Below are 15823 nucleotides of genomic sequence, written 5' to 3' on the forward strand. Positions count from 1 at the left end.
TGCTGCCACTGTAGCCCTCCCCCGGCTGCTCCCAGAGGGGCCAGCTCAGCTGTCCACCTTCAGCAACAAAGACCGCTCTTCCTGCCGCCCGGCCAGACAGCCTTGCTGGTCCCTCGATGCCCAGTGAGTGCTGTCCCCACAGCTGCTCTCTCCCTCAGGCTAGGATTCACTGAGCAGAGCTCGGCCGCCTCCCTCTGATGGGGACTCCCAAGGAAGGGCTGAAGTTTCCCCCACAGCCCTGAGGCTTCTCCAGGGCAGAGCCATGTGCCCTACGCCTTAGTGACGGGGCCCCTCCAGACAGGGCCATGTCTCCCAGCTGAGATGGAGGCCCACCTGCCTGGCCTGCCCTACCCGGTCCTGCTCCTGCCGGCTCTGAGCGTCTCTCTTCTGCCGCTCCATCTCCAGGGAGATGGCGGCCAGGCTGTGCTGCGTGCCCAGCAGCTTCTCTGACAGTGCCGTCTTCTCGGACTCCTTCAGGGACAGGGCCTGGGCAGAGGCAGGAAGCAAAGAGGCTTGGAGCTTGGCTGGTCATGGGGGCATGCTCGGGCCTTGCCCCCACCCTCCCCGGGGAAATGTGCCCACTGCGGGCTTGGTACCTCGTCGGGGTCACTGCAGGTGGACCCAGGCAGCGGTGCAGACACACCCCTTCTATGGCCCCAGAAAAGGGCACAACAGCCATACAGTAAGTCTGGACATGGACACAACTTAGAAATCTCCCTAACTGGCCACAACAATCCTTGCCCTTCATCACTCCCCTTTTACAGATGGGGAAACTGACTCAAGAGGTAAAGTGACTTGCTCAGGGGGACACGGCTAATGAGGAGATGGATACTATCTAGCCTGACTCCATCACGACATTATGGGTAAGACAGGAGTTCGTTCTCCTGAGGAGGGTCCACTGATACATGTGGGCCTCACGGGGACTGCTCAGATCTGTGGGCACCCAGGCCAGCCCACCGTGGCAGAAGGGAGGGCGGACTGTGCATCCGCTTTCCTGGACCCAGGGCTCACGGCGTCACGAAGGCAGTGCCACTCGGTGAGTTCCCACCATGCACCAGGCGTGGCTGACCACGGGACTCAGCAACGCTTCACACATGCCCCTTGGGCCCCCCATCCTGCAGGCGAGGACCCTGAGACCCAGAGAGGGACTCCCAGCTCCTAGCTGCTGGGTGGCTAAGCAGAGACCGGCCCCAGAATAGGGGCTCCCTCAGGCAGCCAAGAGGCCACACCAGGGCTCACGGACCTGCTGCTTCTCGCTCTCGGCCAGGAGGAGGCCCTCGTCCCGCTCCTGCTGCAGGGCCGCGATCTCTTCGCTCAGCTCCTCCTTCTCCGCCTCCAGCCGAGCCAGCAGCTCCTCCCGCTCCCGCTGCAGCTGGTTCTGCAGCTGGGCCCGCTCTGCCTCCAGCTCCCGCCAGGCTGCCTCCTGTGGGCCAGGCCCAGGCACCTGTGACCACCCCAGGCTTGGCCCAGGCAGTAAGAGCCACTTGTAGCCCAGACCCTGAGGGGCAAGGCCTGTGACCTGGTAACTACAAGGCAGGGTGAGTGATCAGGGCTGTGACGGGGACACACCAGGGCTGTGCAAGCCCCAGGGAGTGGCAACAGCCTGGCCTGGGGGTCAGAGAACATGTCCCGAAGGAGAGATGGGCAGTGGTCAACCAGATCAAGAGAGAAAAGAAACAGAGCCCCAGGCCCAGAGATGGCCTGGAGGCTAGAGAGAAGCTGATGCACTGTTTAAGGCCCCTGGAGCTTGTACTACGAGGGGACACGGTAAGCAAAGGAACCAGAGTCACAGGCAGCAGCCAGGCCAGACCAGGCCCTGTGGGCTATAAGGAGACACTGGCCAATTCTGAGAACAGTCAGGGCAATAGAGAGCCTCATGTCAGGGTGACGAGGAGTATCCGAATTTGGGACTAAGGAATTGTTCAAAGCTATAGAAGAGGGATGGGGATTGGGGCTCGGGTAGAGAGGAGCTAGGTGCGCTGTGAGGGACAAAGGTGGCCAGGGGACAGCAGAACAGCTGGCCTGATGAGTGCAGATTTGGTGACATTAAGAGGCCAAGTCAGGGGGCACCTGGGTGGCTCAGTGGGTTAAGCCTCTGCCTTCAGCTCAGGTCATGATCTCAAGGTCCTGAGATTGAGCCCCGCATTGGGCTCTCTGCTCGGCGGGGAGCCTGCTTCCCCCTCTCTCTCTGCCTGCCTCTCTGCCTACTTGTGATCTCTCTCTCTCTCAAATAAATAAATAAAATCTTTAAAAAAAAAAAAAAGGCGGCCAAGTCAGAAGGTGCAGGAGGAGTCAGAGAGGACACAGGAGTTTGGTTCCCTAGAGGGTGGGCGGGTGTGTAGGTAGAACCCAGAGAGAAAGATAGGCCCCCTCGGGATCCCAGGCAGGTATCTGGCCCCGGCACTAGGCCCCACCAATTACTGAAAAAAGTAGACACAAGTGCTCCTTCTTCGAGTGATTTGCTGCCACCTGCAGGAGAAGTGAGATGCATACCTGCCCCAATCCAAGACTACAGGGGGGATGTGGTGCCCCTCGGATCATAAAGGACAGCCTGAACCCTGTCGGAGGCAGCCCTGTCCAACACGGGTGACTCGGCAGCCCTGCCCCAAGGCCTGCTCTGGATGGTATCTCAGGACCATAATAATAGTGGAGTACTTATGAAATGCCAGTCACTATGCTAACCCCTTTCTACGGATTCCCCCGCCTCATCCTCACAATACTCTACAGCATCATTGTCCCCATTGTTACAGATGGGGAAATGAAGGCCCTTCAGGTAACCTAACCAGGATGTGGCCAAGATTAGGTCCCAACCCAGGCAATGAAATTCTAGAACCAGTGTTCTTAGATAGCTCTGTTCTGTCTTCTAGTAACCTGGCTCTATGTCTTTCTATGTGCTCAGGTTCCAGAGTGGTCTTTCATATGCAGACAGTACTTCTTAGCAAATGAAAATGCTTTCCTACTGTACGTTAGGTCAGCATTTCCCAACTGTGGCTCTGGATCACCTGCATCAGGGTCACCAGGGCTGAACCAGATGTGGGGCCTGGGCAACCGTGCGTTTGAGAAGGCATACCCAGGGGCTTCTCTCAGCTGCCCCTAGGGTCTCTGGAACAGAGATGAAGTTCCATTTCACAGATTTGGAGACCGATGCAGAGTGAGAAGGATAAGTTCTCTGAGGTCACAGAGGAGACACGGGTTCAGAGCCCTGCCTGTCCCAACCAACTGCCCAAACCTTCTCTCGCTGAAGTCGTTGCAAGTCATCCTCGTGGGCTGTCCGCTGCTCCCGTAGAGAGGCCTGGGCCTCCCGCTCAGCCTGCACCAGCTTCTGTGCCATCAGCTCCTTGTCCAGAGCTGCCTTCTGCTCTGTAATTGTCATCTGTTGCCGTAGGCCTGCCAGTTCCCCTGCACAGGAGGGACGGGAGGAGGGGACACGCTCGGGTCAGAACCTCCCTGTGGGCCGGCAGACTCAAGCCAGATGAGCCATGTGGGCAGAATCCCAGAGCAGAGAGGCTCCACCTGGGATCTAAGCTGAGCTGCCTTGGAGAAGCTTCTTACCCTCCCTGGGCCCGAGTCCCCATCTGCCACATGATTCCACTGGCCCTGTCCCCCTCCCTATCTAGCCAGAATGGCATCAAAGGAATGAAATGACATGAGAAAGACTCCCTCGATAGGGAGGTTAGGAAAATACAACCACCCCCATAAAGGACTGAGTGCTTACGAGGGCTCACTTTTTTTTTTTTTTTTAAGATTTTATTTATTTATTTGACAGAGATCACAAGTAGGCAGAGAGGCAGGCAGAGAGAGAGGAGGAAGCAGGCTCCCTGCTGAGCAGAGAGCCCGATGTGGGGCTTGATCCCAGGACCCTGAGACCACGACCTGAGCCAAAAGCAGACGCTTTAACCCACTGAGCCACCCAGGCGCCCCAAGCGCTCAGACTCTTGGGTGAGCCCGTGAGAGCTAGTCTCACAGCAGCTTCACTGTAACACTCGGGTAGCTGACCTCGTGCCCAACCTACAGAGGAGGGAGTGGAGGCTCAGAAGAGACAGATAATTCCCCAAAGCCGAACAGCTGTCCATACAGCATCTCCTCGCATGACTGATGGCTACAAACGTGCTTGGTGGGCTGTCAGCACCAATGGATGTGACCATGGGGAAGCCACTCCCCACTGTGGACAATCTAAAAGCCATCTCCTGGGTAGGAAGCCCGCCAGAGCCTCTGTCGGCATTTCCCTTCCTGGTTCTGTCTGGCCCAGGGAGATGTGGATGAGAAAGCTAATTTTTGTGGCCCAAGCAGATGCCTAGTCAAGGCTTATTGAGCAAGAGGAAGCCCTGAGTTCAGATACTGGATGAGTACAGTGTGGTGTGGCTGGTCACAGTGCGGCCCCAGGAACATGGAGGGAAGCAGGGCTGTGCAGGGGCTTGGGCTGAGAGAGTCCACAGCTCTGCAAAGAACTCAGACCTCTCTAAGTGCCCTGGTGACGAGAAACAGCCACCGCTGGCCGAGCCAGGCACTGTGCCAAGGTCTTCCCGTGCTTTTCTCACCTCATCCTAGCATCAGCCTTAGAAGGTGAGTGTTAGCACTGCTCACTGTCAGATGAGGAACCTGTGGCCCAGAGAGGGAAGGGGCTTGCCCAAGAAAGCTCAGATCTAAGTGGCAGCAGCAGGACTGGAACTCAGGTCAGCCAGACTCCAAAGCCAGTGCTCCCAACTTCTGGTGACCCCTGGACCCGACAGGTTACAGCCTGGGCTGGAGCCTGGAGTTCCCCACCCCCAACTCAGGACCCCCCCCATACCTGTCAGGGCTTCCTTGGCCAGCAGCAGGGCCTGGCCGTCGGCTTCCAGCTGCTCCCGGCGGGCCTCAAGCTGCGCCAGCTGCCGCTGCACCTCAAACAGGCTACTCTCCAGGGCTTCCTTCTCCAGGCTGCAGCACACACAATCCGAGGCCTTGGGACTCAGCTTCTCAGGCCCCAGGAAACGGTGACTCCCGGGGCGTGGCCAGCCGTGGGCCAGGTGCCAACCTACCTGCTCAGCCAGGCCCACGCTCCCTGGGGAAGCCAGGGCCCCTAGCTAGGACATGCTGGCAAGCCTGGGTCCTAAGTAACCATCCCTGCAGACCAACGCCAGGGTGTGGCTGGTCACAGTGCGGCCCCGGGCAGACCCCCAGGGTGGCGGTGAGCCCAAGGGCCTTACCGTAAGCGAGTGGCCTCCTCCGACAGGGTCCGGCCTTCTCGCTCAGCTGCCGCCAGCTGTACCGCCAGGCCAGCCCGCTCCTTGGCCAGTGCCTCCTTCTCCCGGGCCGCCCTCTCCAGCGCCTCCACCTGCCGCTGGGTCTCCCTCCGTGCCTGCTCCAGCTCGTGCTCCCGCCCGCTCAGCTGCCGGGAGAGCTGCCCCCCACCCCAGGCACTATGAGCACCACTCCCAGAATCTCCCAGCTGTTCACCAAGCAGCACTCCAAGCCTGAGCCCAACCCCGCCCTGGCCAGGCAGGTGGGAGAGCTGGGTTCAAGCCCAGGCTGGACCCCGACGTGCTATGCGTGCCTGGGACAAGTCACAGCCCTCTCTGGACCCGCAACGTACACGCGTACCAAAGCACATGAGCGTCCTCACGTGGTTTGGGGCTAAGTTTCTGGAGGGGCTGAATATACAAAACAGACTCGGAGTGGAGACCTGGAGCCCTGTTCCCCATCTAGGGGATGCCCCATGGCCCATCCCCTAGAGCCCCTTCCCAGGAACCCCGGCCCCCTAGCCCCTGGATCCCTAAAACCCTAAGGTGCCTTCCAGCTGTGTTCTACAGTCTAAGATTCCAATTCAAAAATTCTCTATCTGGTATCATATCATGACTTCTTACTGAGCAGCGAGGTCTCCATCTACCAAGTACTTACACTTCAGAACAGTCCTTTGTGATGAGAACTGTTAGCCCCATGTTACAGAGGGGGAAATCGCGGCATAAGGAGGTTGGGTAGCTTGCCCAAGGCTCCCAGCTAGCAAAGGGAGGGCTGGATTTAAACCCAGAATCAAACTCCTAGGCCTGGGAGTTGGCCAGCATGGGACGCAGGGGGCTGGAAGCCTGAGAGCCCCTCCCACCTGCTCCCCCTCGCCTCGCCCCCACACCCACCTGGGCCAGCTGCTCCTGCAGCCGGGAGCGCTCCTGGCGCAGCGCGGGAAGCTGGAACTCCAGGGCCTCCCGGGCCTGCTCCGCCACCCGCAGGGAGCCCTCCAGGCCCTGCTGCTCCACCTCCTGCTCCAGCCGCAGCTGCTCCAGCCGCTCCTGCTCCTCCCGCGCCAAGGAGGCCTCCTGCTCCACCTGCCGCTGCCGGCCCAGCAGGGCGGCTTTCTCCTCTTCGAGCTGCGGCAGCCGGGCAGAGCAGAAGGAGCAGGTCAGCTCAGCCCCTCCACCTACGGAAGGGGGTCCCACCCAGGACCAAGGACGCCCCCTCCTCTCTACCCACTCGCCCACCCCAACCAGCCCAGGGGAGGGCCCATGGGGAGAAAGGGTGGTCCCTCGGGTGTGTGGACAGAAAGAGGGGCAGTGACCAGGACAGGTGCAGGGCTAGAGGCGTACAAGGAGGGAGGCACCTGAGCAGGGGGGCCGCTGGCACCAGCCTACCTGGGCGACAAGGCGGTTCAGACCCAGCTTGTCCTGTGCGAGGCTTTCGTTGAGGGCGCTCAGCTTGGACAAGGAGTCCCGGAGCGAGGCCTCCTCCACTCTCAGCTTGGTCACCGAGAGCTCGAGCTCCACGCGGCCGGCCTCCGCCTGCGGGGCCAGGGGGGCCAGGGATGGTCAGAGGGGAGAGGCGGAGAGAGAAGAGAGCCGGGGAAAGGCAGGAAAAGATGTGCAGAGGCGGGGAGATGGGAGAAGGCAGAGAGATGGAGGCAGGAGTGTGGGGACGGCACAAGAGGCAGAGAGGGGGGGACCCCTCGGAGACGGTGGCGGGGGGCGAGAGAAGACATGACATGAGACGGAAAACCACCAGTGAGGGAGGCCTGCTGCCTTCGAAGCCAGGCAAAAGCCACACATGGCAAAGCTGTGGGAGCAGGTGGACCCCAGGTCGTGCAGGGCAGGGCCAGGGCCAGAGGGTCCCTCAGAGTGGGGTCTAGGGGGACACTGTCAGGACCCAGACTATGGGGTGGGCAGGCACCCACCAAGGACAGCGCCCCTGGCTCCCACAGTCCCTAGGACCTGCATCTGGAGATGGGACGGGCTGACCTGAAAAACGGGCACCGGCCCAGGAGTGTGTGGAAAGGCAAGGACAGGACCACGAATAGAGGGCAGGTCACTTGTGGCTGGGGTGTGAGGTCAGCCTGTGGTCCGGGCACAAGGGCTCAGCCCGAGGCCATCCTGGCGCCGGGGTCAGTCTGCGGCCAGAGTGAGAAGGCCTAGGGCCCTGGGGGAGGGACGGGTTAGTGGTGGTGCCGCCCCGAGGGTCCCACCTTGGTCAGCGCCTCGGCCACCTCGGCCTTCTCCGCCTGCAGCATGTCCCGCTGCAGCGTGGCAGAGCTCAGCGCTTCCCTCACGGCCATCAGCTCCTTCGCCAGCCCTGAGCGCTTCCCTTCCAGCTGCTCTAGCTGTCTGTGGCTGTGGGACAGAGGGTGCCGGCGGGCTTGAGACAGGAACCCTGGAGGCCAGAGCCTTACTCAAAAGAACAGCCAAACCCTCTGCTTCGGGCTCTGTGACTCTGGGCCTCGGTTTTCATATCTGCAAAATGGGGTAACAGCTGCCTCATGAAGCTGTTGTAAGGATAAAGGACCTACTGAACACGAAGTGCTTAGAACAGTGCCTGACATACCTCCCCTCCAACAGCCGGCAGAAACATGAATGATACCGAGTACCACGAGGTACTAACCAGCACCATGACTTACACCTCAGAGGAGAAAGCAGGGCGTGCACGGTGAAGAGGTTAACGCTGAAGGCAGAATGCCTGGGTTCAAATCCTGGCTCTTCTACTAACTAGTTCTGGGACCCTGGTCAAATTACATGACCCCTCTGTGCCTCAGTTTCACCACCCACAAAATGGGGACAGCGACAGGTCCTACATCACAGAGTTACCATGAGGCCTGAACAAGAGAACATCGGTGCTTAAAATGGTGTCCGGCACTTGGTAATATTATTATTAACACTATTCCTGTAACTTGCCATTTACAATACAATATGACTATTACCACGGTCATCTGAACTCTGGCTGTTGTCACCACCCCCACCCCCACCCCTACCTCACAGCGGTCCTCTGATCCCAGGAAGTGAGTCTATGTCTGAGCCTGTTGCCTGAAACAGGGCTGGTTGGAAGGCCCCACCTCAGAGGGGTGCCATGGAGATTCCTCCAGACAGCAGGGGGCGTGGGTTCCCCCCCCAGCCCCCAGGAACACCGTTGGGAGCCCCATGGTCTGTTTCAATGGCCCTGGCAGGAGACCAGGAGCCACTGACCTGCGCTCCAGCTCCCTGCGAGCCCGCGTGCTGTCCTGCGCGGAGTCCTCCCGCTCCTCCTCCAGCCGGTCCCGCTGGCGCCTCAGCTCCTCCTGGGCCGCCTGCAGCTTCTCCCGCTCCTGCCGCAGCTCCTCGGCCTGCTGCTGGGCTGCCTGAAGGCTGCAGGCCAGGCTGTCCTTCTCCCTGCAGGACCAGAGCCGGGGGCGCTGTCGGGGACACTGGGGCTGCTTTCCCCAGGGAAGGAGGCCAAGATGCAGTCCTAGCCTCAGCCACAGCCTCCGACCTCTAAGGCACAGTGCCTCCAGGAAGCCTTCCCTGCCCCCCTCCATGGGTGACTCACTTCATCCACATCTCCCTGGAGCCGACTCTTCCCCAGGGTGACACCCCAAAAGCCAACCCCCCCAGCTCAAAGGCCCAGCAGGATGGACGGAGGCACTGGCATCATTTCCAACCACCCCACCAGGTTGAAGAAGCCGGGCCAGGTTCCTGGGACCCGCAGGCAGTGCCAGTCCATTCAATCAGGAGATACCCCTACAGCTCTTCCACCCTCCCAAGCCCCACAGTTCTGGAAGACAGAGCTCGGTGTGCCCAGATGCCTCCCTTCCTGCTGCACAGGCCAGCAGCACATGGGAGCCAGCAGTGGAGGGACGGGGCAGTAACTGGGAACTCTGGAGATTTTCAGGGTTCTGCCTTCTCCCCCAGTTCCAGCAGCCACAACAAAGGGGGGGTGGGGAGTATATCTGTCACCCCTCCTTCCAAGCCAGCTGGGGTTTTCAGCTCAAGCTGAGGACTGACTGCTGGCATCGTCTCCATGGCCCCTACCGCTTCACTCGAAGTGACAACCTGGGTGTGTACTAGACACTAACGTCGGCAGGACGTGAGAAAAACCACACAGCACAACATTAAAACAGCACAACGCGAAGTGAGGTGTTCACTGTGTACACGACTACAGAAATGCCCTCCTTCCAAGGCATGGGAAGCTCTGGTTTTGCTTCCAGAAGGACGTGAGTTCCAAGTTCTACCCCCAGCCACACCACTGTGTCAGCTTGGACAAGTCTCTCAAGCTCGGGACAGTCACAGCTCCGAACGGCGTGAGTCTGGTGGGGAGACTAACTGGGCTAAGACACGTAATGCACTTGGAACTGAGCCTGGCACCTGGTAGGTGTATGGGGAGCATCCCCTGCCTCACTACCCAGAAGCGCAACAGGAAGCAGAACTAGTGCATTAATGGGTTAGGCTGCGACGAGGGCCCACCTTTTTATTTTCCCTTCATTTTGGGAGATTTTTATTCTGTGGTTACATTTATGAAGAAACACAGCAAACAACAACAACAAAACACAAAAATAACCAGGCAAGTAAGAGCAGGTAATTTCTTAGCACTGTCCATAGAACTCTCTAAGATGATCGAAATGTTCTATGGCTATGTGTGGCTACTGAGCACTTAAAATGTGGCGAGGACAACTGAAGGACTAAACTTTTACTTTTTAAAATGATTAACTGGGGGCACCTGAGTGGCTCAGTCGGTTAAGCATCTGCCTTGGGCTCAGGTCATGACCCCTGACTCCTGGGATCGAGCCCCACATCGGGCTCTCCGCTCAGGGGAGAGCCTGCTTCCCCCTCTCCTTCTGTCTCCCAGCTTGTGCTCTCACTCTCTCTCTGTCAAATAAATACATAAAATCTTTTTAAAGATACGATTTTAGGTATTTATTTACTAGAGCACAAGCAGGGGTAAGGGTACAGGGAGCAGCAGACCCCCGGCGAAGCAGGGAGCCGCACACGGGACTCAATCCCAGGACTCCAGGGTCATGACCTGAGCCAAAGGCAGATGCTTAACCGACTGAGCCACCCAGAAGCCCCCATAATGCTTAATTGAATTTTAACAGACATACATGGCCAGTGATGACCACGTGCTTACAGGGTCAGGCTGGCATGAGATCCGGGCCCCCACCTCTGACCTCTCAGGCACCTGCTCAGAAGGTCCACGGTGCTCCGCAGACGCTGGGCCTCACGCTGGGCATCCTCCTGAGCCTGGGTGGCTCCGCTGGTCTCGTCCCGTAGACGCTGCAGCTGCTCCTCCAGGCCACGGCGCTCACTCTCGCTGTCACTGAGCTGCTTCCGCAGGGCGCCCAGAAGGTCCTGGCTGGCCTCATAGCGCCCACGGATGTCCTGTGGCATGGGAACGGATGAGTCTGGGGGAGCCCTTGGAAGCTCCCAGAGCGCCCCCTACTCCGCTCAACCAGCCCACTCTGCAGCCCAAGCCCGGGCCAGGAGAGGGGGGCTAAGGCCCCACACTAGGTTTCCACTCCTGTTCACTGTGCCCCCACTGCCCTTTTAGAGCGCTCTGCCGCGACTCGGAGCCTCCATTTCCTTGGCCACTCTGACCTAAGCCCCACACAAACCACCAAGCACACTCTGTCCTCTCCCGGATTCTGACTACTCCAGGGCTCCCAGGCCCCTCCCCTTTGCATCCGGGTTCTGACTCTCCCCCAGACTCCTCGCTGCCCCTAGTTCTCCAGCTCCTCTGATCCTAGATTGATTCCCGCCCCCCCCCCCACCCAGCCTTTTCCTGGTTCCCGGGTCCTGGCTCTGTCTGTCCAGTAATCTCCTCTCTATACCCGCGCTCTAGCTCTGCCCCAGGCTCCGCCGCCCGCTGCCCAAGCACCTCCCACTCTGGGCTCAGATCTGCCTCCTCGCTCTCGGCCACTTCCATGGGTCCTGACTCAGTTGCTCGTTCTCAGGGCTCTGGCTCTACTCCGAAAAGCTCAGACCCGGGCTCCTCCCCCGGAACTCTGGCTCCACCCCCAGGGCACTGGCTCCGCCCCGAGTGGCCCAAAGCCCAACCCCCGGGACTCTGGCACCGCCCTGGAGGGCGCTGGGGCCCCTCCTACCTGAATCTGCAGCTGGCGCTTGTGCAGGGCCGAGTGGATCAGGGCGAGTGTGGAGGAGTCGGAGCAGGCTGGGGATGGGCCTCGGCGCGGGGATCGGCCGCGGGCCGGCGAGGAACGCCGCGGCGGGGAGGGGGTCCGGGGGCCCGAGAGCCCCCGCAGGCTGCCGTCCGATGCATCCGCAGTGCGCTCTGAGCCGCTCAGCTGGACTCCGCTCTCCATGTCCGACAGCACGGCCTGAGGTGGAGTAGGGAGGCCACTGAGAAGGGGGCCATGGATTAGCTGGCCCAGGAGAGGCAGTGGGGTCCCGGGGCCAGGTGTCCGGCTTCCTCGCACACTCCGCAGCACATTCTAAGCTTCCTACAGGTCTTCCCCATTCCTGGCTCACAGCCCTCAGCACCCCGGTGAGGTCTCCCGTGTATCACCCAGCCGTGATTGGGCCGTTCTCACCGATGGGCCTGGAACCGGCAGTGCCTCCCCTCTCAGGCTGGGGCTCCCCTCAGGGTAGAGGCCAGGCTCAGCCAGCAGGGGTGTCCAACAGCAACAGCCTGGGTCCCCAGGGCCCCCAACCACTTGCAGTTCAGCTCAAGGCCACCAGAGCGGCGGTGCTCCCAGCCGGCCGAGCCCCGCCCCGCACAGGGCTCCTCCCACCTCACACCTGTGCCAGGTCTCTCAGGGTCTGCTGCAGCCCCTCTCCGTCCTCTGTCTCCAGGGCCGCCTGCTCCTGGAGCCGCAGGGATTCCTGGAGTGATGTCGTGGAGATGAAGAAACGGTGGTCAGGCTCTCTGCCCAACCTGAAGCTCCCCCGTCCTCTCCCTTCCTGGAGGCCCTGCCCATCCGGAGATCTCTAAGGCCATGACACAGGCCGCCGCTTGGTAGACCCCGTAGCAGCCCCAGGGCCCGCACCCAACAGCCCAGGCCCAGAGAGGCGCAGTGTCACCATACAGGTCACACAGACTATTGGAGGAGAGCCGGACATAGAACCCAGGCCATGGGACATATGGGTGGCTTAGTTGGTTAAGCATCTGCCTTTGGGTCAGGTCATGATCCCAGGGTCCTGGAATCAAACCCCACATCAGGCTCCCTGCTCCAAGGGGAGCCTGCTTCTCCCTCTCCCTCTACCTGTCATTCCCCCTGCTTGTGTTGTCTCTCTCTCTCTCTAATACATAAGTAAAATCTTTAAAAGAAAAAAAAAAAAAAGAACCCAGGCCAGGCCCCACACAGAAGGATGACCAACCCAGCAGTACTTTTTTTTTTTTTTAAGATTTTATTTATTTATTTGAGAGAGAGACAGTGAGAGAGAGCATGAGTGAGAAGGTCAGAGGGAGAAGCAGACTCCCCATGGAGCTGGGACCCTGATGCGGGACTCAATCCTGGAACTTCGGAATCATGACCTGAGCTAAAGGCAGTCGTCCAACCAACTGAGCCACCCAGGCGTCCCGCCAGCAGTACTCTTGAAGGGTGTCCCTCTCAGGGAGAGGCAGCTGAGCTCCAAGAAAAGGAGCCCTGGGCTAGCAGGGCACAGGCATCTGTTCAAGCCCCACCTTATTGGCTCTGAGACTCTGGGCAAGTACTTCCCCTTGGCCTCAGCTTTCTTTCTTTTTTTTTTTTTTTAAAGATTTTTTATTTATTTATTTGACAGAGAGAGAGATCACAAGCAGGCAGAGAGGCAGGCAGAGAGAGAGAGGAGGAAGCAGGCTCCCTGCTGAGCAGAGAGCCCGACGCGGGGCTCAATCCCAGGACCCTGAGATCATGACCTGAGCCGAAGGCAGCGGCTTAACCCACTGAGCCACCCAGGCGCCCCTGGCCTCAGCTTTCTTATCTGTGTAATGGGAAACTGCTACAGGGCTGCTGAGAGTTTGAAATAGGATGAAGGAGGTGAACATACTTACCACCAAGCCTGCCACGCACTAGAGGCTCACACTAAGCCTGGCACACACTCGGGGCTCACATTAAGCCTGGCACGCACTAGGGGCTCACATTAAGCCTGACACGCACTAGGGGCTCACACTAGGGGCTCACACTAAGCCTGGCATGCACTAGGGGCTCACACTAGGGGCTCACACTAAGCCTGGCACGCACTAGGAGCTCAGTGAATGAGGGCTAAAACTGAGCCAACACGGGACGCTAAGAGTGGCCCAAGCAAACATGACCCTGATCCAGGGGTCTGGTCTATCTCTCGATCCCGTCCTCCATATCTCAGGGGCAGCTGCATCTCACCAGGGTCTCAAGTTTCTCGCTCAGGGCCTTGTTGACCCGATCCTTCTCCAGATTCTGGTTCTGAAGGCGCTCCACTGTCAGGGCCAGCTCGGTCACTCTGGAGGAAGGGCAGTAACAGAGGTGAAAGGGAGACGCACCCCACCTTCTCCTCAAACCCACCAGCTCTGTGTCCTTCATGCCTTCCCTAACCTCAGGGAGAGACCCTAGCATCTGCGTCCCTGGCTGTGTGACTTTGAGCGAGTGCCTCCCCTCTGCGGCTCAGGCTGATCCTCTATAAAGGAGAAGGAGGTTGCCATTTGCTTTAGCACTGGGACTCGCCCAGGTCTCTGGAGCAAGGAGCCTAAGTTCTAGCATCAGCAGTTAAACTGCTCATTAATGTGCCCTGGGCAAGAGCCCCCAAACCTCAGTCTCTCCCTCTGTCACACACGGTGTGACTGGGGCAGACTGGGAAGAAAGGCCCGTGGCCAGTTAACAGGCACTCGCTCCTCCCTGCATCCCCAGGGCAGGGGATGCACCCCCTGTGCAGGGCAGCCTGCCTCCTGTGCTGCCTACCAGGCACCCACCTGGCACTGAGATTGGCCTTGTCCAGGTTGCTCTGCACCTGCAGCTGGGCCAGCTCCTTCTCCTGGAGCACCTTGTCCCGTAGCTGCTCGTCCAGCTGTAGCTGCAGCAGCGCCTGCTTCTCCAGGGCCGCCTCGGCCCGGCTCTCAGCCAGCTGCAGGCCAGTGCTCAGCCCCAGGTCCGCCTCCTGGATGGCTCTTGAGGTCCGGGCCAGCTCCCCTCCCAAATGCAGCAGGTCTCTGGTGGAGAGAACACGGGATAGGCATGGGATGCAGGCAGGCTCCCAAGGATAAATTAAAACTATCCCAGGATGCTACAGTGGGATGTCACTAACAGGTTGGCAAAAAAAGAAAAAAGAAAAGTCACATAATACACAATGCAGGTGAGACTGTGGAGAAACAGGCCCTGTGGCAGGAAGGTAAGTGGGTGTAACCACGATACAGGGCAATTAGGAAGAGCTCTGACAATTATAAGTGGATAGGCTGTTTGACCCACTGACTATACCCATAAGAGCTGATCCTACAGATATGGCCCCAATGCAAGGAAAGGGACCTGTGCACAAGGTGATCCCCTGTACCACTGCTCATGGAAGAAATACTGGGGAGAGTCTAAACGTGCATCAAGAGGGCTACTAATTTTTTTTTTTTTTTGAGACACAGAGAGAGAGAGTACAAAAAAGGGGAGGGGCAAAGGGAGAGGGAGAAACATACTCCCCGCTGAGCAGGGAGCTGGAAGTGGGGCTCCATCCCAGGACCCCAGGATCGTGACCTGAGTTGAAGGCAGATGCTTAACCAACTAAGCCACCCAGGCACCCCAAAAGAGGGCTACTATTAAATAAATTTGGTATATCCACTCAGCGAATACTCTGTAGCCAAGAAAAATGGGGAAGCTGTTCAAAGTTTGATACGGAGCCACCTCTGAGTTATAGCTATTCGGTGAAAACAGCATCTTCAAGAACACAAAGATGAAATTCCACCAAGAGTATGGAGCAAAGGGGGAGGGGAGAGAAAGAGACACAGAGAGAGAGAGAGAGAGTGTGTGTGTGTGTGTGTGTGTGATCTGCTGTATTTGCTTGAATAAAATAAGCCTGGAAGGTCATGAAGGAAACTGGTCATACCACTTGTCTCCAGGAGGGGAGGGAAGCATCTGGACCAGAGAAATGGGGATGGGGGAGACTTTTCACTGTACACCCTTTTGAAATTTGAACCGTGTGACTATGTGAGTTGTTCAAAAGTAAAACGTTAAATTTTTATTTTTTAAAAGATTTATTCATTTATTGGGGGGGGGGGGGGGGCAGAGAGCGTCCCAAGCCAACTCCACACCAAGCATGGGGCCTAACACGGGGCTCCAGCTCACAACCCTGAGATCATGACCTCAACCAGACCCAAGAGCTGGATGTTTAACTGAGCCACCCAGAGGCCCCATACCTCAATGAAGCTTTAAAAATTTTAATCTTAAATTGAAACTAAGTAAAGGGGTACCTGAAACCCAGACCTGAATCTGATCAAGAATTAAATCCAGGGGCGCCTGGGTGGCTCAGTTTGTTAAGCATCTTAGTCTTCCGCTCAGGTCATGATCCTGGGGTTCTGAGATCAGGCCCTGCCTTGGGCTCCCTGCTGAGCAGCAGTGAGCCTGCTTCTCCTTCTCCCTCTGCCCCTCCTCCCTGCTCATGCTCTCTCTCACTATCTCTCTCTCTCAAATAAATAAGTAAAATCTTAAAAAAGAAAGAATTAAATTTAA

At 58.4% G+C, this 15823-nt stretch overlaps 1 protein-coding gene across 8 annotated transcripts in view; it reads right to left on the minus strand.

Moving 5' to 3' along the window:
- Nucleotides 1–15823, minus strand: part of CROCC (ciliary rootlet coiled-coil, rootletin) — a 48432-nt gene that overhangs the window by 14898 nt on the left and 17711 nt on the right. For 7 of the 8 annotated variants that reach the window (XM_047726607.1, XM_047726605.1, XM_047726604.1 and 4 more), the window contains 14 exons: nucleotides 14086–14322; nucleotides 13523–13619; nucleotides 11961–12044; nucleotides 11306–11539; nucleotides 10384–10583; nucleotides 8418–8600; nucleotides 7427–7571; nucleotides 6603–6749; nucleotides 6111–6341; nucleotides 5187–5380; nucleotides 4790–4917; nucleotides 3230–3399; nucleotides 1244–1423; nucleotides 334–486 (listed from right to left, as the gene is read on the minus strand). In XM_047726607.1, the coding sequence (XP_047582563.1) occupies nucleotides 334–486; nucleotides 1244–1423; nucleotides 3230–3399; nucleotides 4790–4917; nucleotides 5187–5380; nucleotides 6111–6341; nucleotides 6603–6749; nucleotides 7427–7571; nucleotides 8418–8600; nucleotides 10384–10583; nucleotides 11306–11539; nucleotides 11961–12044; nucleotides 13523–13619; nucleotides 14086–14322 (2383 nt within the window). The remainder of the gene's footprint in view (nucleotides 1–333; nucleotides 487–1243; nucleotides 1424–3229; nucleotides 3400–4789; nucleotides 4918–5186; nucleotides 5381–6110; nucleotides 6342–6602; nucleotides 6750–7426; nucleotides 7572–8417; nucleotides 8601–10383; nucleotides 10584–11305; nucleotides 11540–11960; nucleotides 12045–13522; nucleotides 13620–14085; nucleotides 14323–15823) is intronic. The other variant, XM_047726602.1, reaches the window with a different exon arrangement.

The sequence above is a fragment of the Lutra lutra genome, chromosome 4 (assembly GCF_902655055.1).
Source record: "Lutra lutra chromosome 4, mLutLut1.2, whole genome shotgun sequence".
In the NCBI taxonomy this organism is placed as follows: domain Eukaryota; kingdom Metazoa; phylum Chordata; class Mammalia; order Carnivora; family Mustelidae; genus Lutra; species Lutra lutra.